At 36.3% G+C, this 26,778-nt stretch overlaps 1 protein-coding gene across 3 annotated transcripts in view; it reads left to right on the top strand.

Moving 5' to 3' along the window:
* Positions 1 to 26,778, top strand: part of ADCY2 (adenylate cyclase 2) — a 223,684-nt gene that overhangs the window by 162,623 nt on the left and 34,283 nt on the right. For all 3 annotated transcript variants that reach the window (XM_090137122.1, XM_090137121.1, XM_090137123.1), the window contains 4 exons: positions 2,341 to 2,410; positions 5,722 to 5,819; positions 12,357 to 12,441; positions 22,842 to 22,979. In XM_090137122.1, the coding sequence (XP_089993248.1) occupies positions 2,341 to 2,410; positions 5,722 to 5,819; positions 12,357 to 12,441; positions 22,842 to 22,979 (391 nt within the window). The remainder of the gene's footprint in view (positions 1 to 2,340; positions 2,411 to 5,721; positions 5,820 to 12,356; positions 12,442 to 22,841; positions 22,980 to 26,778) is intronic.

Here is a 26,778-nt window from a genome sequence, read left to right as displayed (position 1 = left end):
CAGAACAACTATGGAAAAGTGTTAATTACCCAAACAGGAAGTTAATTCAATAGTATTTTAACTATATGAATCTTAATCAGAAAAAAAAAAAAAGTATATTAAAACATCATATATTTTGGACATGAAACTAATCACTTTTTAAAAAAATTATTTCACTTTATTTGTGCCTGTGTAATGTTTTTTGGGGACTCAACCACTGCCTGCTCTCCTGCCGCTTCATGCAACACAGCTGTCTTTGCATAACTCTACCAAGTGCTACATGTACACATCCGGGGTGACTAGGGCTTCTGCGTTCAATTTCATCTTCTGGGATGCAGATGAAGCCGTGATCTCTAAGAAGCAGGGTCATGGGCTTTTAGGATGATTGAGAGCAGTAGATTTAGTTGGCATTGCTCCTTGAAAGATCATGTGAGGAAGGTTAGGACCTTCTTATTCACTACTATTCTAGATAAAGAAAAGTACAGATTTTAAAGGAATAAGAAACACCAAGTTTTTCTCTTTCAGCCATGTACCATAGCTATTAGATGTGCATCCTGCACAGGACGGGTTGGTTAGCCCTGGCTATGCCACCTTGGTGGTTAGGGGACTTTTGTAGGATGTGTGGTAGATGGATCAGAATCTAAATATATATCTACAGAGAGAGCTAAACTAAAAATATTTTGCTATTTGATAAGTAGGTGACTATGTTAAAAAGATCCATTCTCTTTCCTTTTTCTGGCTGCTGTGGTTTAAGCATGTTGTCTACCGGAGTAGGCCTTTAAAACCATGCACCCTTGTGGATATGAGTCTGTCTTTGTTGCTCCTTGAACTGCAAGGGAATCCAAACATAATTGTGTTAGCTTCCTGGGTGGCATATCTCCATGTAGCTGTAGATATTTGGGACTTCTAGGCTCATCAGGGAGTCAGACAGCAGCCAGGATTTTGCAGCCCTTATTACTCTGCTAAAAAATCCTTATCTTTATGTACCATCTCCTAAGCTTATTCTTCATTTATACTTGTCTGTGCTGCACTCTGATCTCTCAATAGTACCTGCTGAATCTTTCTGTTGCCTCTCCTATTTTCCATGTCTTCTGGATGATGCCTTGCCTGCTTACTTGCTTTTCATCCCACAAAACCTTTTCTCTAAATCTTGCTCACTTTTTTTTGGTTGATGTCATTTTTCTTCTTTCTTCTGTTCCTACAGATTTTGCTATAGAAAAAAACATTTTGTCAGTATGGATGGATAGGTCTCTTGCTTTGATTTCTGGTGCCTGCTATGAAGATAGCTGATAACAGTAGTGATATGGAAATTGGACATGCAGTCCCTCAGTCTCTTAAAAAATGGTGTATTTGAAGTCTGTCTAGAAGATGGATGTGAAAGGGTAGAACACGTTTGCTGAAAGATTCTGAAACCTATTTTTTTTTACTGAAGTGAGAAATCACTGTTGAGTGTTTGTGAAACTGAGATTTTTCAAAAGACAGGCATAGTCAATTATTGACCTTTTTTCACAAAAACAACAAGAGAGCTACGATCTCAAGGCTACCTATCAGAAAAAAACTGAAGTTGCAGGGCAGAAATGCAGAGTTACTAAAGCTTTCTAGAAATTCCTACAACCACTTTAAAAGAGATACAATCAGTATAATTTTACTGAGCTCTTGAACATGTGAGCTAGCTGTGGGGAGTACAAGGCAGCATTTGCTCTAAGTGCCATTAGTGTGATCAAACGTGTACAGACTGGATTAGGCCTTAGAGAGCAGCTCATGCAGGTCATGGTCCAAGGACTAAACTGGTTAAATACAAAAACAGTCACTTTTCTTTAATAATGTTTTTTACATATGCTTTTAGAATAAGAGTGTAATTTATCTGCCATTCTTACCTATTATAAAAGTATATTTTTAAAAGGTACCTTGTGAAGATGGGAGCAGATGGCCTCCGGAGGTCCCTTCCAACCTAAAACTGTTCTGTGAAAGTCATATATATCAGTGATCTGTGAAAGGTCTGCTTTTATCTCTGTGCACCATTTTCTTCTGTGCCCTGCAGTATTACAGTATTTTGGACATGAGTGGAATGTCATTGTGAGAATTATATCATGTAAATCTCTCCCTTGATTGTCTTTAGCAATGATCCGCAGAAAAACAGCTCATCTGAACTTTTGTTTCATGAGTACATTAGCAATGGAAATCAAAATGCACAGGATTTGTAGTATTCTCTTCTAATTTTAGTGTGATCCATCAAATATGTTCCAAAGCCCAATAACTTTCTTTTAAGTTATTTTCTAAATTTGCAGCATTTCAGTAGTACAAAAAAGTGGGGCTACTTTATTCTTGTATCATTTATAATGTTTTCTTTTTCTGTTCTAGGCAGTGGCTTAAATCTGAAGACATACAAAGAATATCACTTCTTTTCTATAATAAGACTCTGGAAAAAGAAGTAAGTTATTTTCACTGCAAAGTCATGATTGATTCCTTCTCTGCCTTATCCTAAGTGAGGCCACTATACCTTGCCTTTATAACACAGAGCACCTCCCCAGTGAGAAGCGCTTAAACATTTTTGCCTCATTTGTAGTAGAAGTGTTTTGAGTATGATGTCCAATGCTGCTTCTCTGTTTGCAAGGCAGTTTTTACAGTGTTCAGCAATTCTGAATTTCTTGAAGCTTTCAAAATCTTATAGAAATGAGAGGAGGTTTGATAATCTTGATTTGCTGATGCTGAACCAAAAGATTCCTAAGTTAATTACCTACATGCTCAAAAGATATTTATCAAACACTCCTATTTTTTTCTTTTTACCACGTCTCAAATACTCCACCTCCAGTCATGATAGTCCTGCAGTAATTTCAGTTCATCTGTTTTCTTCATAAGCACTTGATGCTCACTGTCATTCCAAGGAAGTGATATTGTAAATGTTATTTAAGAAAGATACCTGTCTGTATTGGGTACAATTCACTAAACGTTTTTATGAGTAATATACCTAATAAAACATGTTTGAGATGTATGGGCAGATGAAGTAAATTATACTGTTTGCAGTCCTTGTAAAAAAAAAAATAAATATCAAAATGAAAGTTTCTTCCCTTATAGGCAACTGTTGTGACTACCAGCCCAGGAACTTAGGTGTTTTCTTTTTGTTGTTTTATGGCCTTGTGGGGCTTGATTATGTTTCAGTATATTGACTGTTATAAAGTTTCAGCAATAAAACTGGAGTGTTGTCTCTTTCCCCACCTCAGTAGGCATAGAACAGCTGATAGCTGAGAAGTTACAGTGTCTTTCAGTGAAGTAAAAGGTAGATCAGACCAAATTGGCTTTGCAAATGAGTTAACCTGATAAGAACGTAGTAGGGGAAGCATTACTATGCTATGTTTATACTGCGCAACAGAGGTAAAGGCATCATCTGGGTCACACTTGGTGCTCAAAGACATAATTAATCATTTTTGCACGTACCTTCAGTTCAAAGTATCTGAAATAATTTTCACAACCTCTCTCAACTCAGCAGAATGGAGTTCTTCTGGCAGGCTGCCAAAGGCATGTTGTATGACCTTGGCAATGCATTGTGGTGATAAAAAATTCAAGGCTTGTTAAGGCTGTGTAGAGGTGGCATAAGAAAGAAGCAGCAACACCTGGTGTGGTCTCACCCACAGGGTTTAGAGATTGCACTGAGTGGGAGCACATACAGATTTCAATGTGTATGATACTAACTGATTAGTTCTAAAATAGAACTTGAGAGCAAGCCATTATATGAGCTGTTTGGACAGTGAGGGAATCAGAATTCAGAGAAAATCAACCAAGTTATTTGGCTGTGTGGATGCTCCCTAATAGCCTAATCTCTTTTAGACTGTTGAGTGTTACAGTATGACAAAGAACTCATTGTTCTTTTCAGGTCTGGCTTTTTAAGGTCTTTGTTCCCTGTCTTTTAATGACTCACTAGTCCAATCTTGTCTTTAAAGAACTCAGTAGGAAGCCTGAGTTTGATTAAGGAAGGAACTTTTCGCACCCTGCAGGGCCTGAAAGTACTGTAAGGTAATAAAGCAAAAGAATTATTTAACCTAAGAAGTGAGTTGCCTGGCTTTGTTCAGAAATGTCTGGAGAAGCGTAAAACATTGAAAAGAATTTACAAGTGTGTTGGAATTTTTTGAGATTTTAACAGCAACTCAAGGTCCAAAATTGTTGGACAGGACCATTGAAATATAACAAACATTCAACAGATGGAACAACAAATCTTGCTGCAAGCATAGTGATGTTGGTGCCTCGGAACTCAGTTAGGTATGTGGGAAGAATTGCTTTCAATTTGTCACAGAATTTAAAAAAAAATTGCTGTTGGGATGCTAAACTCAATTTCTGCACGTTCATTTAACATAAAGTGCACCAGTTTCAGGGGAAGAGTTTGGCACTAAGCATGAAGACATCACCATTAGAAAGCACAGCTCATGCACATTTTATGTTTGCACGTTGAGAACATAGTAACGCAGAAATAATTTTTGATACTTTTTTTTTAATAAATCAGATCTTGGAGCTCTTTACCCTTTTAATAAACTTTGATAGTGTTACAGTCAGAAAGATTAGTGCAGTGGAAAAGAATACAGGAGTGGAATAGCTAAACGACAAACAGGAAAGGAATGCTCACCCATCTCCAAAGATCTGGGCTTGTGGGGAAAAACACCACTAGGGAGGGATCTCCAACCAGAGATCCTTCCCCAGTGGCAGTCAGCCCCTAAATGTGGTCTAAGAGAGGTGCAGGCTCCATCCCTTTTGGTTGCGGAGGTGATTTGTCTTCACCTGTGCTCCCAGGGCTGACCTGGTCCTTTCCCCAGGTGATCAGTCAGTGGTTCAGGCCATGACTCAACAGTTACCATACTGATAGGTTAAGTAACTTCAATAGACCCAATATTTAGGTCATTTCCTTTTGAGTACTTAATTGATTTCATTCTGTTATCTATATGATCTAATAATATAATCTAATCTATGTATCAATCTCAAATTACAGAAAATTTTTCAGATAAATGTTTCACTGCTTAATTGTTGTGTTTCTGAACAGACTAATTAGAGAATTGTAAATAGTATTTTTTTTAATTAATGACAAAGTGGATGGAACCAACTCTCTCCTAATAACAAGTTTTTATTATTATCAGTGGATAGATAAGGCATTTTTATACAGACTTTCACTGAAGTAATAATGTAGCGTCACTAAATATCAGCATGATAGTGAGCTCTGCTATTGGAAAAATAAATTTTATACAAATCGTTTACACTTTGTTGATTCATGTACTCAGGAGTCTCCTGAATAAATGACATTAACAGTTTCTTGTAACTATTCCAGCCCACTCAGTATTTACTGTTAACTCAAAAAACAGTTTGGGGAATTAGTGACTGAGAAAGATTGTGTGAGCATGGTCAGCTATTCTTAATAATAGAAATACTTCCACTTCTTCAATTAAAATTTTTATGATTATGCTATTTTTTAATTTTATATTTTTATGATTAATATGAGATAGTCCTGTTCTGAGGAGGAATGAGACCAAACCATTTCTCGTGGCTATCTACTCTGTCCTTTGAAAAGTGAAAGGCTTCACTACTGTGCCTGATAATCCCTGTCCTTATGTAAGTGGATATGATAACCTGTGAACAACAGGAAACTTACTGTGGCTGAAATCAGCTTGTGCATATCTACATCTTAAAACTGGAATTTCAGTTGGGTGATGTTTTATCTGCTTTGAAAAATGTGTTCGTAATATTTGCTCTTTCTTTTTCCAGTACAGAGCAACCACTCTGCCTGCGTTTAAGTACTATGTGACTTGTGCCTGTCTCATATTCTTCTGCATTTTTGTTGTACAGATTCTGGTATTGCCAAAGTAAGTGGTATTTTAACATAAAACTTCCTATGTTTATTTGCATAAAAAAATAAATGAGTAAAAGTGTTTTGAATTGTCAGATTATAGAGATCAATTAATGGAAAAAAATTTGGACAAAGACTGAGGCTTGTAGCCAATTTTCAATCTTATACTTGTTTCTAATTTTAAATGCTGCCATTGCGTGGTGCTCAAATATTAGTAAAATTCTTCATTGATTTTAGTTTTTCTATTTAAAAATGTGTGATGATGACACGAATCCATCTGTGCAGAGAAAAGTAATACAAACTATGGATTTATGAGATTACAATTGCATGTTAAATAAGCCTGAGCATTGGGCTTTAAAGTGGGATAAAGTGGATTGCAGAATTGAGACTGTGATCAATTAGTTGCATTTAACACATTGCTGTGATAATACTGCTCTGTTCTACATACAATTAGTGTTACTATTTGAAGAATTTCTCTTTTTAAAACTATTTTTTAAAAATAAGTTTAAAAAATATCAATTGATGAAATAATTATTGCCATCAGAATTTATTTATATGAGAGGAATGATTGTGAGATAATTTATGTTTATATACCAACCAGAATCAACTATTCTTTCTGTCTGCGTTTGTTCTAGAAAGTCCAAGAAAATTGGAAGGCAGTTTTCCAATAAATAATATTTTACTAGACTTCTTAAGATGGAATTTTGCTGTTGATTTTTCCATAATGGACACTTGATGTTTGTTAGTTTGATAGCAGTTGTCTCCAAAGTCAACACTGCATATTCTCTCTGACTCAGATCTCAGTATTCAGCCTTTTTTTCCTGCACAGTGCTTCTGGGAGAAGTTTTTACAACCTCAGATGAGTGACTGCTCTCGTGCTGTAGTACTTGTGTTTTAATTCAAAGCCAGAAGGAATTTTTATCCTGCAGACTTGTTTTATAACATGTATCAATTTTTACAGGCTTCTCTTCAGATGTTACAGCATTTTCTTTGCAATGGGTTTTCCATTAGTGCCTAGTTTACAGACACAGGCCACAAAGGGTCAGTCTTAGAAGGAAAAAGTTCAGCAATATCCTTTATATGGTTCACTCTGAATTTAGGTATCATATCAAAAACAAAACGTGAATCTACTAATCTCTTCTAATATTATCACTTACATGTTTTGATTTCAGTCACAAAAACAAATTTAACTTTATTATTTACCATATATGAAGTAAGATATTAATTTTACTATATGCTTATTAAATCTATTGAACCAAACGTGTAGCTCATTAAAATGTATCAGATACTTGAAATTAGTGAACACATGGGAAATATGTTCAACTAAGGAAAGTGTTCTATAACTTGTAAAACCATACGCTGTCTTTCTAGTATCAGAACAGAAGATACAATAATTTGTCCTTTTCATTACAAAAAATGTAAATTATTCATAGTCCTTAGATAGGGCTGCTTGTTAAATTGGAAGACCAAGAGTATAAAATCACGGAGCGTCTGAGATTGGAAGGGACCTCTGGAGATCGTGTGGTCCAACTGCTTTACTCAAGCAAGTTAGAAAACAGATATTAGCAAATGAATGATGTCCAGTTTCAAGGGCTCTGTGAATTAATTTAAAATAAGCAAAAATTGTAATAAGAAAAGCAAGGTTTTATACAAGCATCTGGAGCTCTGCTGGAAAATCTCAGTGCCTGTTTCAAATTTTAAAAAATATTTAAAAAATCACTGGTGCACATAAGGGTATTTTTGGAAAGTAAAATGACTTTCATTATATTATAATTTTACCTGAGTTGCTTAGAGGCATGTATTTATTTAAAAATTGTATAAAAAATCAGGTGCAGATCAATTTTCTTCTGGAATATTGCAGAGATGTAGATTGGGCAGACGTGTCTGTCTACTTGTCCATAAGTGAGTAGCAGTAATAACAGCAGGTGAAAATGGTAGGCATTCTTCTTGACAGTTTGGTGTTCTGCACTGGAAATAAAGTTCAAACTCCAGTCAAACAGACTCAACTGCTACAGATTTTATTTCCTCCCAGGAAAAACAAACATGCACACATGAAGAAAACAGCATCAATTATTGGTTAGTTTAAAATTCTATCTAGTATTTCTTTCTAAAAATTCTGCAGAATTTTTAAATGGTGATTTAATGAAGACAGAGAGAAAAACTTCATCTGTCATTGGGTTTTATGGATTCACTATTAATCTGGTTTTACAGCAGTGTAATATTATTGATTTCTGTGCGTGTACACCACCTGCTGCTTTAAAGTAGATTTGGAAATGCTTGATAATGAGTAACATCCAGCATGTTGCAAGAATATAAGCGATGTCTGCAAGATCATGAGACAGTTCTTGAAAGGCTGGAGTCATTGATTTATGTTTCATTTTTCTTGTGGTCTAGAAACTGGTGCAATGTTTTCACAGTAAACTTAAATTAGTAATTACAAATAAGAGCAGTATCTTGGACTTGAATGTGTCGTGGTGTTTTTATTGTGCCATTACAATGTAGCAGATCATTTCCTTGGAACTGGCTTTCAGTGGCTTTTTAGTGTCTTGGCTTAGGAGGTGGTAATTACCTGTGGTAATTCACAAGAATCCTGACTTCTCTATTTAGTGAAACTGTCATTTGATGTGAACTGATAGTGTTGTTTTTTTTTTTGAAATGCATTCTGCTAAATTGATACAAGTACGTTTCTATTGACCAGGAGGTACTTGTTGTGCTGTTCAGGTAGGGAATTTGATTGTGCTGACATTTTAAGATTCATCCCAAGTTTTCTCTCTCTCTGAGGCTGCTGTGTTTAAGAACTTGTGTCCTTTTCTCCTGAATCATGACAAGCTAACAATCATCTATCCTATCCCTGGAAGAGGGTTAGGTCTTGATGTGGTATTTCCTATTAAACACAGGTGAATTTCTTTCCAGAAAAAGGAGGTCCTTAAAAACTTTATCTGAAAGCAGACGTGTAAAATTTGAGACATTACAACAGAAAGAAAAGCACCATTACTGCCTTTTTTTAATGCTGCATCCAACTAAAAAATAAACAGCTACAAAAAGAACACCCTGAAGTGTTATTATGATACTTAAATTATTTTTCCTTAACAAAGAAACTGTCATGCAGTCAGTCTGCATAGTCATTGAGTCAATCAGTGGCATCAGTCAAATCAAAAAAGGTGTAGCTACTATTAGTTACAAAAAACATCTGAATTCAATATTGTCTTGTATAATTGCTTCATCATGATTTTATCACCTCAAGAATTTACAATCAGGCAGTCAAAAACATGAATGTCAGTATCCTGGAAAGCTGTGTCTATTCAGGTGCATGAACCATGGGTCACATGTTTTCCTAAAAGTTACAGAAGTGAGAAAGAATACATTATTTTCTCCATGATAACATTCTTTTCTTCTTTTTTCAATGCATTTGTTTTAATGATGAATCTTTATTTTTCAGTTCATATGTTATAAACAAGAGAGAACTATGCATAAATATATAGTTTTTCCAATCACATACAGCCTCGTAAAAATAAATTATTCAAAACATATTTGTACTTGATGAAACCAGAAAAATATGTCCACATTTTAATTTTGTTAACAATTAATGATTTAGACTTAGAACTGTCTGAAGCCTGGGAAATTCTTGTGTTTAATTCTCTCAAGTTCAGATTCTGACCCTCAGTAGATTATTGTCAAGGTTTGTCCTGTCAGCATCCCCAGCAGGTACCGTAACAGAGAGCAGACATTTCACAAATGAAGACACTGAAGAATAGGAAGAGGCAGGTAGAAAGTCAAGTCTTTTGGGATCCCAAGTGCTCCTGTGACACAGTAGTTTGTGTGCATCTGTCAGTGCAATGCATTGCAGTGATTCCTTTTTATGACTCTACACAATAAAGGCAAGAATAGTTTACTGTTTTTTTAATGTTCCATTAAAAAATAGTAAGTGCGTGTTATGACTTCCCTGTGGTCATTGCCTCAAATGAGGCTTATTTATGCAGGCTCTTAATTTTTAGTATTTTGCCTCCCATTATAGCATCCTCATCCCACTTCTTTCCCTCTAGGAGCAGCATGAAATCATTTCAGCTTAGCGTAACTGAAGTGAGAAGTCCTGCTGTTCCCAGAAAAAAAGGGGGCGTGGGGCAAAAAGCTTGGAACTGTTTTTCCTCTGTACTTGTTGCTCTGGTCTCTAACATACCCTTTTTCCTTTTACAAAGCTATCATTGGCCCTTTTCTCTTTGCCCCAGTGATCCTTCTTGTTCAGCTTTCAATGTTATCCTTTTTCCTGTACCACTCTGATAACATCACTGGTCTTTGTCATTCTGTGTAAAATATCTGCTCAGACCTGTCTGTTGCACATTGTTGAGCACTCTTTGCATAAGCTTTCCTTCCTGTATGTTCATTTTGTTTCTCCTGCACTCAAGTTTCTCTAGGAGCACCTAAATGTCTCCTATAAGAAACTACTCTAAACTTAACTGATAAGCCTGTTCTTGGGCTGAATCATTACTTAAGGTGCACGACTTCATTTTCTGTATCTTCTGCATCTGACAGAGTGCGGGAATAATTTCGAATGCAGGAATGGTTACTTGGTACTTATTGAGTAGCATATGTGACTGGGAATGCTTACACACACAAAAAAGCATGCCTGCTAGCTGTATTCCTATTCTTCTCCTCTGTTGCTTATTGGATTTTAAATTTGTAAGGGTGGAAACTAGTCTTGCATGTGGTGTTATGCAGCTTAGCATCTCAGTTTTTATGAGACTGAGCAATAAGGATTTTCAAATAATTTCTAAAAGAAACATCATTTCAAGGTGAACATGGTCTGTGACATGCCAGTTGTTTGTTTTCATCAACCAAAAATTTGTTGAATGCTTAGCATATAAAAGGTTCTCTGTGTGATTGGCAGGGAAGCTCATAAATTATTCTCCAAAATGCTCTTAATGGCAGCAATATGGCATCAAATTGGTTTGTGAAGTTAATGCCTTTTTGTTCTTTCCTGAAAATAGCTCAACGTCTATAACACTGTCATAAAAACAGATCAAAATATTTTCCAGTATTTGTACATAATCTAAGAGTTAACTCCAAAGAGTTCTACTCCTTCATTTTTAGTACTGTAGCATCTAAAATGTATATATTTGAATTCAGATGTCATTTCTAAAGAACAAGGATGTAACCTTTTATTAAGGATATCTTTAAAATCTGAATCATAGGTTTATGGAAGAGCTGACTTAAAATATTATATTACTGAATTAAAATTTAGTAATTAAAAGAAAATAAATGTCAAGTTTTGCTAAAATAAGATATTTGCTGGGGCTAAAAGTGATTGAGAGATAATTTTAAATTTTGCAAAGATGTCAAATCAGTGGTTAAAGCTGAAAGCAGGCACTCGGGTGAAGACTGTCATGACCATGTCTGATTTCCTTTCTCAAAAAACTCAGTTGGTCTAGAGCTTCTCATCTCCTCTTGGCACGCATTATAAATGTAATTAGGTCTGACTGCATCTTTCCCTAGGCAGTTATGTTAAGTAGCTCTCACATAGCTCCTGGTGGAGCAATTATGCTCTGCTGTGGTGTTTGTATAGAGATATTCTACATTTGCAGAATGCATGCATTTACAGATTGTTTCTGCGTCCCTGTTTCTGGTTACTGAGTCCCAGTGCTATCTTGATAGACTTTCGTGTTAAGAGTATGTAAGAAAAGGGTAAGTTAGGATGCTGAATAAGGATGATTTCAGGTCTAGATTGTTCAGTTACGTGTTTATTTGTTGACCTGTTTTTGTTTGTTTTGGATTTTTCTTTTTCATTATAAACCAGTTTGTTTTTCTTTTCTTCGTGGTGTTGTCTTCTATCCTATCATGCTGCCTGTGCTTTGATACTTCAGAACTGGCCAACCAGTCCGATATGGTACAAAATGGAGTTTTCAAAGGTGTTGAATTCCTACTCATTTGGGAAATGAGCTAACAGGATGTAGAATCAAAGGTGTCACAGATGCCACAGTTTCTAGCTACAAGACACAGAACACTGGATATAATTCCCCCATACTATTGCTTTTCCAGCCTTCGGGGAGGAGTTACACACTATAACAAATTTATTATACAAATCTAGCAGACTCTTCTATTTAGAAAATCATCAACAAAAAAATACAGCATTAAAGGTCTTCTTTCGCACAGTTTTTAAAGTAAAACAAACCAACCTTGATGCTGTTAATGCAACTCTACCAGTTAAATTATCTGTATGAAAATTACTATCTATCCATCCTAATGGTTTTGCAAAGTGATAGAGAATACTGATGTGAGTATTCTTTGACAAAAACTTTAAAAAAGAAAAGTACAGTTTTAATGGTGTTATTTTGAAAGCTATTCTTTGATATGTGGGAGATTTAAAAAAAAAAAAAAATAGTGGGAAAAATGCATGTCATTCTAGTAAGAACTGAAATGGTTTTTCCATGGTTTTGATGTTTGGAGTTTCAGTCTACACGTGGGAATTTTTGTATCATTATCTGCATTATAAACAAAGAAAGGTTGTGCTACAAAGGTGTACCTTAGAAATTAATATATGTTTTCTTATTTTTTGCAGAACATCTATTCTTGGAATTTCATTTGGGGCTGCGTTTCTCTTGCTCTCTTTCATTTTATTTATCTGCTTTGCTGGACAGCTTTTGGTAGGTATTAAAGGAACCCAATCTAGTTGTTAATAGTTTCTTTTAAATGACATATCCAAGTTTTCCCAACTCACTCTGCCTTTGCAGAATAACATGCGTCCTGAGGCCTCTGAGCACGTGGTTTTGTTCCTGCTAACTTGTAAATTGTCCTCATTTATCTGAAAATCAGAAAATGCCACTGCAGTGATTGTCTGCCTACCTTGATACTCTCTTTCCCCCATAAAGATGGATCCTCTGAGAGGTCTGCGTTACTATTTGGTTGGCTTTTCTGAGTTTTTTGCTATTGTCCTTGTAGGAGATGACCTTTTTTAAAAAATGCTTTAAACTAGGGCACTGCATATTTGTTTATTTTTAAGTATTGTAGAAGACCTTTTCTGAGTTTAGAGAACGTTTCACGGTAACAATTTGATATATTGAATTTTTGTAGTAAAATGATGATTTTGCTGTTGAGTGGTACATGTGTTGTTAAAATGCCTCCTAGTGAACCTGGTAATACGCTCAATTTGAGAATCCAGGATTTGTGCAAACCTTCAAAATTTACACTTCAGAGTTTATTTAACAAGTATTACTTTCCTCCTTTTAGTAATTCTCAAATAGATCCAACATATAAATCCATCAAGAAAGAATATTTCAGAATTTGTGATAAAGTAAATGCAATTTGAATTTGACATATAATCTAGAATAAGTCTATGCCTGTATTTGTTTATGTTTACTGTTTACTTATTATTTAAGCTCATTTTAAATCTTACTTGAAACTGTTTTTATCATGTCAAGTAAGTGACATACTACATCACAGCAGAAAATCTTTCTACTCACGTTCCAAATTATTTTTTTCTTCTTTGGCCTTTTGAAGCAGAACATGCAATTACTTTCCCAAGCCTCAGACATGTGAGTCAAGATGAAATCCAGTTTCTGTTTTGTGTCCAATTATTGACTGCAACTGATGAGCAGTACAGTAAGCTGGTGTACCGAGCCTTAAATTAGGAATGCTGTCGGGTCATTCTGTTGGGAGAAAAGAAATCTCGGAGGCAATCTTATCAGTCTGTCTAAACACCTGATGGCAGGGAATGAAGATGAAGGAGCCAGGCTCTTTTCAGTCATGCCCACCGGCAGGGTAAGAGGCAGTGCGCACACATTAAAGCACGTCAAATTCATCTGACCACCAGAAGAAACTTTCTTGTGGTGAGGGCTGTCAGACATTGGAATGGGGAAAACAGTGCTGTGCCACTGGTTCTGTCATTGTGATCCATGTTAACAGAGACAAGAAAATGAAAGATTTCAGCTTTCCACTCTCCCGTTAATTAAAGTGATATGCGTTGCTACTATCTCTGAAGGCGAGTTAATCCTCGCTTCTTTACCATCTTTGCATTTTTCACAATTTCCCATGAGAAAAAGCTGAAAGAACTTTCATATAAAGAAGTGAAACTTGCACATGGGAAAGGCAATTAAGTCATTACATAGTAAAACAATAAGGAAAGGTGGTTTGGCAATGGAACCGAGAAAGGGAGAGTGTAAGACTTTTTAATTTCTACTTCTTCCTCTTGTAAATAACCAAGACACGTTTCTTAAGAAAATGTAATTACTCTGCATTTCAGTTACCTTTCCAATGAGGTAAGGAATTAATCTAAAGTATAATGAAACAATATTTTCAAATGGTTTTAAATTCTTGGAGTGAGGTCCCAGAGGTATTGTTATTGCAAAAATTAGTTCTCGTGTCATGTCATGCTTGATTGCTATTTGTTTGTTACTGGCATAACAAAAAAACATGGAGTCAGGGTGATGCTGTTGAATAATGAAGTGAAAAAGAAAATGTACTTCAAGGGAAAAGCCAGTCTTTTCTGCCTAAAATAAAAAGATGCCAGAGAACTGGTATCAAGGACGTAAATACTCAAGGGGATTTGATTTATAATGTAGTTTAGGAGGAATACAAACATATTTCTTCTGCTTTTGAATGGATGGCTAAGCAAATTTCTCAACTCACAGTTGAGGAGTTGTGCCACTTGAATAATATGTAGCACCTAATTTTTATGGGTGTCTTAAACAATTCTCAGAAATTGAGACCTATTACAACATTTCTGTTGACCTGTAAGATGCCATGTTGTAACCTAAACAGCTTGATTGTTTCTTGTTTTGTTTTTTTCCCATCTCTTTTTCTTAAGGGATGCATTTTTGGATTCCCTTCCAGAATGCATGTACTTAATAGCAGCTATGTTTATGTACACACACCTGCACATAATTACAGAGTTTAGAATTGCCAAATATGTCTCTTTTTAAAAGTCACAAAAAAGTACAGGGTTTGATCCTGTTTGGAACTAAAGAGCTGTGATAAGAGAGCTCTGGATAAGGGTGAGGCACCTACCTCACCTCCTCGCTTGACTGGGGAGAAAATAGGTTGAGACAACTTGTGGGTCAAGATAAAGACATGGAGATCTCTTACCACCTGTTATCATTGACAAAACAAACTTGACTTGGGGAAATTCCTCCCAAAAACATCTTCCTTCCCCCAAACAGCACAGACATAAAAGGGTGGCCAGTAAGCAGTGTTTTCTCTCTGCTTCTCCTTCCCTTCACACTTTTCCACTGCCCTGAATTAGACTCTTCATGGACCACTGTTACTTCAGGAAATATTCACCTGCTTTGACGCGAGTCCTCCAAGGATTGCAGTGTGGGTATCTGCTCCACCACGGAGCACCTCCTCCTCCTCTTCCAACCTTGGTGGTCACTTTGCTGTTTTTTCCCTTATTTTCTTCCCCCTCCTCTCTGTTTCTTATCCTTTCTTACCCTTTCTTACGTATCTTTTCCCAGAGGTGCACTCACATTAACCCACCTACTACCATCTTGATAGCTGCATCTGATCCAGGAACTTACATCAGTAGTGTAAGAATTTACAAGGCTGTTACAAGATTCTGTAGTGCTGGCAAAATCACCAAAATCTAAACTCAAACTAGGACACGTGGCTTTTACTACATTCTAAACTTGTCTCAATATTTGCCACTTCACCCTCTCAGTCTCTGCAGGTTATAAATGGCTGTCATAACTGCAGAGCAAGGCAAGCAAAAATCAACCTTGAATAAGCTTGTCTGTTTGATTTTAATTTCCTAGGTAAATGAAAAAAATGCAGGCTGTACTGTTGAAATTACTAGCTCTTCCAGAATTTAATTACAATACTGTAAGAAGATATTTGTGCTCATTCTTTCACTTTGCGTTTATTATTAGTTGATTTTACTGTTCAGCTGCACTGCAGCACAATTCAGCTCAATCTGTTACAGAGTGATAATAGTGGTGATTAAATAAGAATAGAAATGTTTCCATCAAACAATGTGATAAAGTGGTAGCAGAAATAATAAGGTTACAGACTTGAAGATTACATCTTTTATGCATATAAGCCAGTATCAGTCTCAGGCAAACAGACTGAGAGCAGGAACGTCTGAGAATTCTCATAGAAACACTCATCCATGGACATTAGATCTTCATAAACCCTTGCTAAAATTGTCATATATCCTGAAATATGTCTTTTACACACTAATTACCTATTTGTCCCTATGCATGTTTCTTTTTTCCCCTCCTTTTCCTTTTTTTTCCCCTCCTTTTCCTTTTTTCCCCTCCTTTTCCTTTTTTCCCCTCCTTTTCCTTTTTTCCCCTCCTTTTCCTTTTTTCCCCTCCTTTTCCTTTTTTCCCCTCCTTTTCCTTTTTTCCCCTCCTTTTCCTTTTTTCCCCTCCTTTTCCTTTTTTCCCCTCCTTTTCCTTTTTTCCCCTCCTTTTCCTTTTTTCCCCTCCTTTTCCTTTTTTCCCCTCCTTTTCCTTTTTTCCCCTCCTTTTCCTTTTTTCCCCTCCTTTTCCTTTTTTCCCCTCCTTTTCCTTTTTTCCCCTCCTTTTCCTTTTTTCCCCTCCTTTTCCTTTTTTCCCCTCCTTTTCCTTTTTTCCCCTCCTTTTCCTTTTTTCCCCTCCTTTTCCTTTTTTCCCCTCCTTTTCCTTTTTTCCCCTCCTTTTCCTTTTTTCCCCTCCTTTTCCTTTTTTCCCCTCCTTTTCCTTTTTTCCCCTCCTTTTCCTTTTTTCCCCTCCTTTTCCTTTTTTCCCCTCCTTTTCCTTTTTTCCCCTCCTTTTCCTTTTTTCCCCTCCTTTTCCTTTTTTCCCCTCCTTTTCCTTTTTTCCCCTCCTTTTCCTTTTTTCCCCTCCTTTTCCTTTTTTCCCCTCCTTTTCCTTTTTTCCCCTCCTTTTCCTTTTTTCCCCTCCTTTTCCTTTTTTCCCCTCCTTTTCCTTTTTTCCCCTCCTTTTCCTTTTTTCCCCTCCTTTTCCTTTTTTCCCCTCCTTTTCCTTTTTTCCCCTCCTTTTCCTTTTTTCCCCTCCTTTTCCTTTTTTCCCCTCCTTTTCCTTTTTTCCCCTCCTTTTCCTTTTTTCCCCTCCTTTTCCTTTTTTCCCCTCCTTTTCCTTTTTTCCCCTCCTTTTCCTTTTTTCCCCTCCTTTTCCTTTTTTCCCCTCCTTTTCCTTTTTTCCCCTCCTTTTCCTTTTTTCCCCTCCTTTTCCTTTTTTCCCCTCCTTTTCCTTTTTTTCCCCTCCTTTTCCTTTTTTTCCCCTCCTTCTCTTTTATTTCTTTTTTTTCTTTACTTTTATTTCTGATAGTTACCACATTGAGAGTTGAATCTTAAGGTTATGAACAATTTTTGTCTTAAAGGTCTACTTTGGTATATATTTTCATAGTTGAGATGTAGAATATGCATTTGTATTAGTTTTGCAGGTTTATGCAATTGAACCATAGAATTAGCATAATACAATGCCAACAAACAAATATCAGAAAATAATTGGATCTGCAGTTAAGGAAAAGGATCTGATTTGAGTTCATTGGAGCATTTTAAAAAGTGCAGCCAATATGTGAGCAGCTCTGTCCCTCCAAGAGAACTTGTTATTTATTAGCTGCATTACCATACCACCATATAAAGAGTGAGACACAATCTTTATCTTTGTGTGCATAGATCTGTATTTTACTTCAAGGCAATTGACACTGGTACTTAATAGTCAGAAAGACCATGTACGCTCAAGATATTTACAAGATTTTTTATTCCTGACAGCAAGGACAAGATTATCAGTACAAGCACTTTTGAAAATTATTTTCTCAACCTGGAATCTTACCTCTAAAGTGAGTGTTTCTCTTACGCAGGTAGAAATGAAAAGATCAAGGCCTTTCAGTTTCACTGTTCAGTAGTAGTCTGCTTGTAAATTAAGGTTAAAGAAAGTGGAGGAAAGACAGGGAGAACTCAGAGAGGCACTTTGGCAGCTACAACAAGATCCAACAGAAGCTCTGCAGTGGCAAGTCTATCATCATTAAGGTACAATGTTCAGACTTCTCAGGGAAATACCCTATCCACTAAAACCAGGGGAATTGAACATTCTATCCTTATGATGATAGATGAGCCACCAGTGTGATGCTAGGAGGGAAGGACAGGACTTGATGTGCTGCAGTGCTTTATGGTTCCAGAATTTTATGATTCCAGGACTGTACGTTCCCAATGCATCTTTACTAGCAAGGAAGTTTGGACCAGTTACCTGTGCTTAGTGTGAGCAGTTCAGAGTGTAGAGAGCTAATTGCTGGAGCACTAGTTCCACAGGAATGACAGCCTGGTCAATGACCCCATTGTTCCATGGCCCTAACACTCCAAACAAACTTGCAGTGTCCATCACTCTCCCAAGAGTGGGTGCAAGGCACTGCACCAAAGAAGACCAATTATGCACACTAAAGGAGTAGAGTTATTTAGAATTATAGAATCATTGAATCATTAAGGTTGGAAAAGACCTCTAAGATCATCTAGTCTACCTGACAACCCATCACCACCATGCCCACTAAGCCACATCCCTCAGTGCCACATCTACAGGTTTCTTGGACACCTCCAGGGACAGTGACTCCACCACCTTCCTGGGCAACCTGTTCTAGTACCTCACCACTCTTTCTGAAAAGAACAATTCCTAATTTCCAGCCTGAACTTCTCCAGGCACAACTTGAGGCTGTTCTCTCTTGTCCTCACTAGTTATCCGTGACAGTAGGCCAACCCCCCACTTCACCACAGCCTCCTTTCAGAAGATTGTTGAGAGCGATAAGGTCTCCCCTGCACCTCCTTTTCTCCAGAAAAGAGCGTACTCTGTGTGTCCAGAAATGTGCAAGTGCTGTGAAGCCAAGGAGAGCATTTCTGAGCCTCATCATAAAAATACTTCAGGGTTTCCAGTCAGTCTCTAAATAATATTTCTACTTTTAAACTGTGCAGGGACAGGTTAATAAGCAAATAGTGCAGAAAATAGAATGTGGCATTCAGAACTCCTTCCTTTAGCTCAGTGCCTTAGGCACTGCATTTAAAAAGTCATTCAGATTTGCTCTTTCTCAAAGCCAGTGGCTCTTTAAATATTTCATGTGCAGCAGAAAAGCTTTGACAAGAAAGATTAAAAATGTCTTACCTTAAAATAGTGTATAGTATGATGATTGTACATTTTCTTGAATGAGGAAAGTACCACAGGAGAGATTAGCACTGAACTCTGAGAGCCTAAAGGCATATTTATATGGCTCAGTGCAGTGTTCTTTCCTTTGAACATGATAACTGAATTGAAGCTCACAGCCATTTTATTGTGATCCTTTGTGAAGGATAATAAGCATTGCAAAGAATGGTAAAATTAAAAATGCAATAGTGACTTGAGTTTTTCCTGTTGATTCTTTGTTCGTTATTCTACCTTTAGTAAAAACAGTTAAGTACATTGTAAGTTGAATTGACTGTTTGCTTGCATGTGTTCTATAGGAGTTTAAACTCCTGATTTAGGCTTATAAATTATACCACAGAATTCAAAGTTTGGTGTTACAGTAGCCATTTTAAAAGTATTATGGTCCCTTTAATCAACAACAGGACCATCAGAAAGTACTTAAAACATAAGCTTGGGTCTCTGTCAAAAATCAGCCTTCCCTAATCTTAGATTAGTGTGTTCCCTGTCAGCCACTCAGTCTGTTTCTTGGAATTGAGTTTATGGCTCTTCAAGTCTGAGTTTAAAAAAAAAAAAAAAAAAAAAGAAGTCTGTGGAACAAACCTCCAAATCTGAGGGCTTCTTGTTTCTCTTGATTTCATTTTCTTGTAATATCAGTGTTAATAAAATGTTGTGTTTGAGTGCAGAATGAAAAGAACAATGACAGAACTATAGAGGATATGATTCATTGTCTTTGTGTAAACAAGAGGTCTGCAGTCAAACATTCCAACTTCTGCTAGCACGTGAGAGGGAAGTGTGACAGCTCTTGTGACACTGTCTTTCATCAGCAACACAGCTGTCACAATTAATTCTCACACCAATTCTTTGCTCTTGCTCAGAGAGACAGTGTTCAATTTATTAAACTCTGAAGCAGGTTTTTGTGTGTGAAAATACAGCACAGGATACATTGTAATAAGTTGAATATTCAAAATAAGTTATTAGTCACAATCGTGCTGGGCAGATCTGATATCTGTCATATCAGATTTAACACATTCAGATGAAAAAGTAATATGTTAGTCACCTTTTATACTACAAATGCCTATTATTTCTACTTGGGAAATTGTAAACACTGAACCGTGTTCTGCCAGCTCCACTTAGAATGAAAGCAATAGTTAATGCTACTGAGATATGTTTTGCTCTTCTTGCATGCTTTCTAGAAATGATTACTTTCTATCATCTTATTATCCATTTTCTTAAGAAATACGCAAATGAAGCATAAGATTTACCAAAAAATTGTTGGGTGTAAGGCCAGAATAGTGAAATAAATCTGCATAGTTCTGCCAGTACTGTTATGGATCTAAATTTAATGATCACACCCCCCAACTGCAGTTCTGCTGCCAGCAGTTGTTCCCTGAACTTTCTGCAGGGCCAAACTACTAGAGTTGTACCGGACATGGGGTGGATTTGAATTGCTCACATTACAGAGAAAATGATGTTCAGCATGTTTGCAAACTCATATAGAGAATTACTAGTCAACAATCTTTTCTTAAGTGTTTTCCAAGGAAATTCTTCGCAATGGTTTGTCACAGATTTTGTCACAGATTTTCCTTCCACTACTCTCACTGGTTTCACCTCTGTAGGCTGCTCTCTGTGCTCTTCCAGAGACCTGCCATCTACTTAACAGACCAGGTGGGCATGATAGATTTATCAAAGAGTGGTCCTTCCATCCTTCCCCTCCAGAACTCAAGAGCTGTGTGTTAAATAGCCTGCTAGGAAACGTTTCACCGAGTTCTTTTGATGCACATCTCATTTACAGGTGGAAAAAACTACCTACAATGTTCATTTTTAATTTGCAGTCTAACAGCACACATTTTTCTTCAGGTCAGACCCAGAAATATCTGTAATTTTAGCAGTAACAGCTAGAACAATGGAATCTCCTGATTGATGATCATCATACAGACTGAATGATAAATTCTTACCTGAAACTTTTTTTTCCCCTGTAGTTCTCTAAGTGGTAAATTTGCTCAGTGAATGTGAAAACTTCCTCTTTTTTTATTCCTTCTTTCTAAAATACATCAGCAAGTTGAGCAATTTTGATCAGAAATCTTGTTAACCAAGGAAATTCTGAATTACTGCTTGAAATTTTGCTACAGAAGTCTGTTCAAGAGTGTACAAATATATGGTGAGCACTTAAACAAACGTCATGAGTAAATACAATTCTCAGCGTAGCAGCAATTCTATACTTTTTTCAATGATTTCATTTTAAAAATGAAAAAAAGTTCAAATGTAGCAATTATAAAGATTGATGTTAAAGGAGGAAAGTCAGAAAAGTGTCCATCGGTTGACATCTATCTAGGGGGAAAAAAGTCAGCAAAACAAACCAGAAAAGTTATTTTGAGAGCAGTTTCTGTTCACAACAGAAACTTTCGCATTCAGTGAAACAGTGACTAGGTGAAGTTCTGTTATTTGCAGCATTCAGGGCATTGAACTAGATTGTTGCAGCTCAAGGTTCATGCATTTAGATATTGATATTCCTGTGCTAAGCTGAATTTTATCTTTGGAATTAGCATAACACAAGTTGTTCAGCTGCGCAAAGGAACATAGCAATTTATTTTGCTTAGCACTAGAAAACCATGAAGACATCTTTCAGTGGCACTTTTTGCATCTGATAATGAGACATTTTTTAAAGTACTGAAGCAGAAAATAATAGCTGCTGGTGCGTATTGAAAATATGGAACTCTGGAGCCAGTGTTCTACCTCTTCCTCTGGACCTCGGTGGAATTAAAGTCCCAGGGATTCCTTCTGTCCCACTTCCACAGATGGCAGCTTGTCAGTACCATGCTGCAGGTTACATTAATAGTATAATCTAAAGTGATGTCCATATCTATTGAGCCTGAGCTAACTGATAAATGCTATACATTGAAGTCCTGCCTTTGGTTGTTTTTATTGCCTGAGTTCTTGCCTCAGAGATGTTCTGTGCCTATATCCTTGTCAATTGCTGTGGCTCCTTTTGTGAAAGTTTGGGATGAAAAAAAAATATGTAAAGTGATCTTTGATAGCATTAAGTAAGCAGAGAAAATTAGTTGATAAAAAGTGAATACTTTTTGGGGGCTGTCATGTTCCTTAACTTTTGACTAATGTTTTTACAGAAGTATTAGTATAGCTGAGCTTGACATTTGGAAAGAGCACGATATTTCTAGGCTACCTGATCTCCTCAGTGCTAAAGTTTACAGGAAATTAATAGTTGGATGTGCAACAAATCATTATTTTGTGTGAGCATTTTTTGCCTCTAAGCACAATGGGTATATGAATGGAAATTGGTATTCTTGGAAGCAGGTTACGTGAGCCAGAAGTTTTGGCTGTTTCTTTTTGCCATTAAATGAGAAATATTTTCTGCTCAATAAATAAACATTTCTTCTGTCAAATCATAAATTCAATTTTGTATTAAATAGCTGATTTCCTGATATTTTTATTAAAGGTTGTTTTATTTTTTATTTTTGCTGAGGTACCTTTAATTTTAAATGAATTATCAAAAAATTCTCAAAACAAACAAAAGAACCAGAAATCTTTCTTTTCAGTACACTGTCGAGGATATATTTAAGGTTTTAATCCTACCAGAGGAGCCCTCTGTCTCTGCATCAAAGGCTTTACAAGAATCATTATTGACATTTTGAAGTTTCAGCTGGGGAGTTCAGTTTATTTGCTTGGTTTTATTGATAACAGAGCTGATGATGACACTGTCAACAGAATTGACACTAGGGCAGTTATTGCAAGTAAATTTGTGTTTATTATCATGTATAACTTTGATCTGTAAATATTATGAGAATATAACAGTTGAACACTTCTGTACAATGTATCAAGATGAATGCTACCCATAATCTTAAGCCTTCATAATTCTACCCATTTATAGTATTAAATACACTAAAGCTGTACTTGTTTTATTTTTTTCAACTTACTGCACTTAGCAATGTAGCAAGAAAGCATCAGCTTCACTGTTGTGGATCCTGAAATCATCTGGAATAATTGCAAACCGTCCTTGGCCACGGATCACTCTCACATTGACAACAACTGCTATAATATTAACTATGGCTGTGTTCAACATGGTAAGTGAAAAAGGGGTGATTTTTGGTTTTTGTTTAAGATCTTTTTGCTTGTTTATAATTTGTTTAGATAATATTTCAGATTTATCTCTCATGGCTATCCTGGATGAAAATGATTGCCAGACAGAAATATAAAGCAGAGCAACAGAAAACATGCTGTACAACAAGTACTTCGTTCAGTGCACAAGATGCTCAGCAAGAGTTCAGATAGTGTTTCTTATTAAAGAAAAAAAATGTAATTTATAAGGAATAGAAGATAGTTTGTATTGTTCATCTCTTACTCCTCTGTGCATTGATTTGAAAAGCAGAGTAGTGCTCAAAGAGAGCAGTATCTTCTCATGGGATGTGTGGAAGACTTGTGCAAAGGCAGCTGAGTTTTTTTCTTGTGATGCTCCTCTTATGATCACTAAATGATCATAATTTATATATTATTGATTTTCATGTGCTTGTCTTTTTTTTATTTGAAAAAGGACAAAAATGAAAGTTACATCAATAACTTCAAAGGTACTGATCTAGAATTTTGCTAGAACTTAAGAACTTACCTGTAATTTAGGCTTTTCAACTTGTGCACTTTTCATAATAGAGAAAATCCAAGTAATTCTACTATTCTTTCATAACTGTGGCAAATAAGAAGTAAATCTGCCATTACTCTGCATAAAGCTGGAATCTTAATAACCTCATTTATAATGAAGTATGTGTGAAATGAACAGTGTATGGGATCAAAAAGTGTTACTTGTTTTGCCCCATGGGCTGAGCCTACTGTTCATAAAAAATCGGGAATTTATTCCAGATCAGTTTTGCATTTGAAAAATGGGGACTGTAGTATTTATTCAAGTGCTGCTTACAAACATCACTGCATAGGTATTACTCACTTTTCAGATCAATGAGATTTGCACTTCAGCGCTTTTGAAATTACAACTCCAGCGCTTCGTTGAGTTGCTGATGTTCTTGAGGTTCATAAGGAACTTAGAGATTGATAACCTACTCTTTATGTATTTTTTCTCATAACATTGCAGGGGGCACTAAGGAAGAACTAAATCCATCAGAGTGAAGTAATGATGTAATGTGGTCTTTTAAGTGTGAAAGTTCGACATATCTGTTAAATTCTTATCTCGTTTTTTTTCAATGTTCTTGTTTTTGTTGGTTTTCTTTTCAATAGGTATTTTCCTTTCTTAGAGAGGAGACAGATTCAAAAACAATTCCATGTTTAGGAATTTAAAATGCAGCTAATTTAATTTCATATTTATTTTTTTGTAGAGAAATACACAAAGAAGCAGTGACTGAAGCACTTTTTAGCAATGAAGGCAGTTAGCAATGGGAAAAATGGTTCTGAAAAGTTACTGATTTGCTATCACTTCTTGTCCTCAGCTCAGGACTATATATCTTTATCAACAATAAAATTTATCCAAGCAAATGTTAATGGGCATAACACATAGTGTGGCTTGTAGAATGGAAGTCATGTTAGATTGTTCCTCCTGTTTTGAACTAAATGAGATAAATGAGTAGAAAGAAATTAGATAACCCACTTGAGTGCAAAGTATAGTTTGTGCTGGAGGTTGTGCAACGTATGGGTTTTTTTTCAGTTAGTGTAAAAGAAGATAGAGTCAGCAACTGTCTTTCTTTAGGCTAAAGTTCTACTGTTGTGAGTAGTCCACATAAAATTTGGCATTCAACTAGTAGAAGACATTTTTAGCAAAAAAAAAACACCCAGTTGTTCACTACATCATTTTTAGAAAAAAGAAAAGCTTTTAATTTAATTGGTTCAGGTCCATTTTTATGTGGACTGGATGTTATAAAGCGTAGTATGCTGCATTTTGAAGTCTTTGTGCCTTATCAGTAATGACTGCACTATTACAAATAATCATGTCCTATGGTATTCATGAGATGATAATTTTAAGTACAATTCCCATCTTGAAACTAAACCTTAATAGTTTGACTATTGAAAAATGATTTTAAATGTGATTGTGAAATTTGCATTTCCTCAATATTAATAGCAAATTGTGGGAGAGACTCTGAAGTATCATTATTATATCTCCAAGCAACATGTACTTAATAGCAGAGTCGATTAACTGCATTTATTTCCATGAACTCTTTCAGTAGAAAAAGGCAAAATGTAGCCATTAAGATTTAATGGACATAAAAAGTGTCTAACCATCCCACACCTGATAAATCATGATTAAGACCAAAATGTCAAATAAAGCTCAGTCTTTGTGGTCAAGGGGGATGAGAATGGAGTGAGGGTGCAGTTTTATTTTAAATGAGTAGTTTCAGAAGACATCTGAATCTAGTCTTAATGTTTGAGAGGTATATAGTCATGATTAGTGAAGTTAAAAACAACTAATGTGACGTGAAATATCAAGTACCTCTTAGCTGAAGGAGAATGTGACTAATGCTGCTTCCACTGAGTGTTAAATTTGAGGCCATGAAGAGAGCAGTGGCTGAAGAAGACTTTTTTTGCAGTGTTGATCTGCATTCTGATACATGAGAAAATGTATTACAGGGAACAATCCAGACAGTAGGACTTTGTGACTGCAGTGGGTCAATTTGTGGAAGCTGTATATGTGGTTGTCTGTGGTGATGAGGCAAATGGCTGTGCCTCATCACCCTCTTGCATTCATGTGATCTGAGGGAGCATGGATTGGTGAAAGAGCCAATGAAAGAGCATTTTTTTTCAGTGACTTTGCATCGGATGTATGAATAATTCTTGGCAGAGCAACGGTATCACAGAGCTGTACTGTCCAGAGAAGGTGCCCTAACTAGCAGCTTAAAATTTATGAAGTTATTTGCTTTTCTGTCTTTCATCTAGTAAATTTTGAAGTACTAGAGTATTTTCTCAGGGGGAAAAAAGAAATAAAAAATATATAAGGTGATGGCTGACACGTTTGATGTCTTTGCTCCTTTGTTTAATGTACCTCAGTGAGTACACCAGCAACATTGGCTTTGTGGTTTTTCTACTGGTGGCTGATATCCAGTGTTTTAACAGTGGTAAGTTCTTGAGGAAACTTGTTTCCATTTTCACATTAGAAATTTACTTTCTTGAGTATACTTTCCTTTGAAAGTAGCTAACTCTGTTCATAGAGCTGCTGACCTTGCTCAGTGCTTTATTTTAAACAAGCAAGCTCTTCTGAAAGATACATTCTAATTATATGTCCCTACAGTGCCTAGCACATTAAATACCCTATTTTGGAGGCTGCCTAATGTATTTATTTAAAAAAGAATAAATTGACACTGCCTGGAGCTTGACCTAGCCTTGGAGCTGGGAGGAGGAAAGGTAATGCCCAGCTAGAGTCATCTCATTGAAGCTTTACATGCAGGGCACCATCACAAATACATTCTACATTATAGACAGAATTTAAGAAACTAAGCAATGCTGTCACAAATTCTGCTCACAGTCCAGCACAGAGCTGATAGAAGTGAACATCACTCCACACCTGTCAAAGCCCAGATGGTATATGAGTGTAAAGGCCCAGCAGGTTCCTTGTCTCTCCATGGGCCCTTTGAAGAAGGCGGTTGCTTGCTAGTACCTCTGTAGGATGGCTGGGCCTTTAACACAGAAATACATGTATAGATATGCATTTTTACCTGGCTTATCAGCTTCTATAACAAATGAAATGGAATTATTGAACAACTTGATTAAATACTTAGCATTCTAGTACTTAGCCTATGTAGGCACTTCTGAAAGTTTGTGAAAATGAGGAATGCTACTAGGATTTGGGATTTTTCCTATTGCTCTTGTGCCATTCACACCATGTCAGCCAAACTGGTGTTCTTCAAATGAAACTGTGATAGATTTTGAGAAGAA

This window comes from Phasianus colchicus, chromosome 3 (assembly GCF_987193195.1).
Source record: "Phasianus colchicus chromosome 3, bPhaCol1.hap1.1, whole genome shotgun sequence".
Taxonomy (NCBI): Eukaryota; Metazoa; Chordata; class Aves; order Galliformes; family Phasianidae; genus Phasianus; species Phasianus colchicus.
This window is presented reverse-complemented; position numbering and strand designations above follow the sequence as displayed.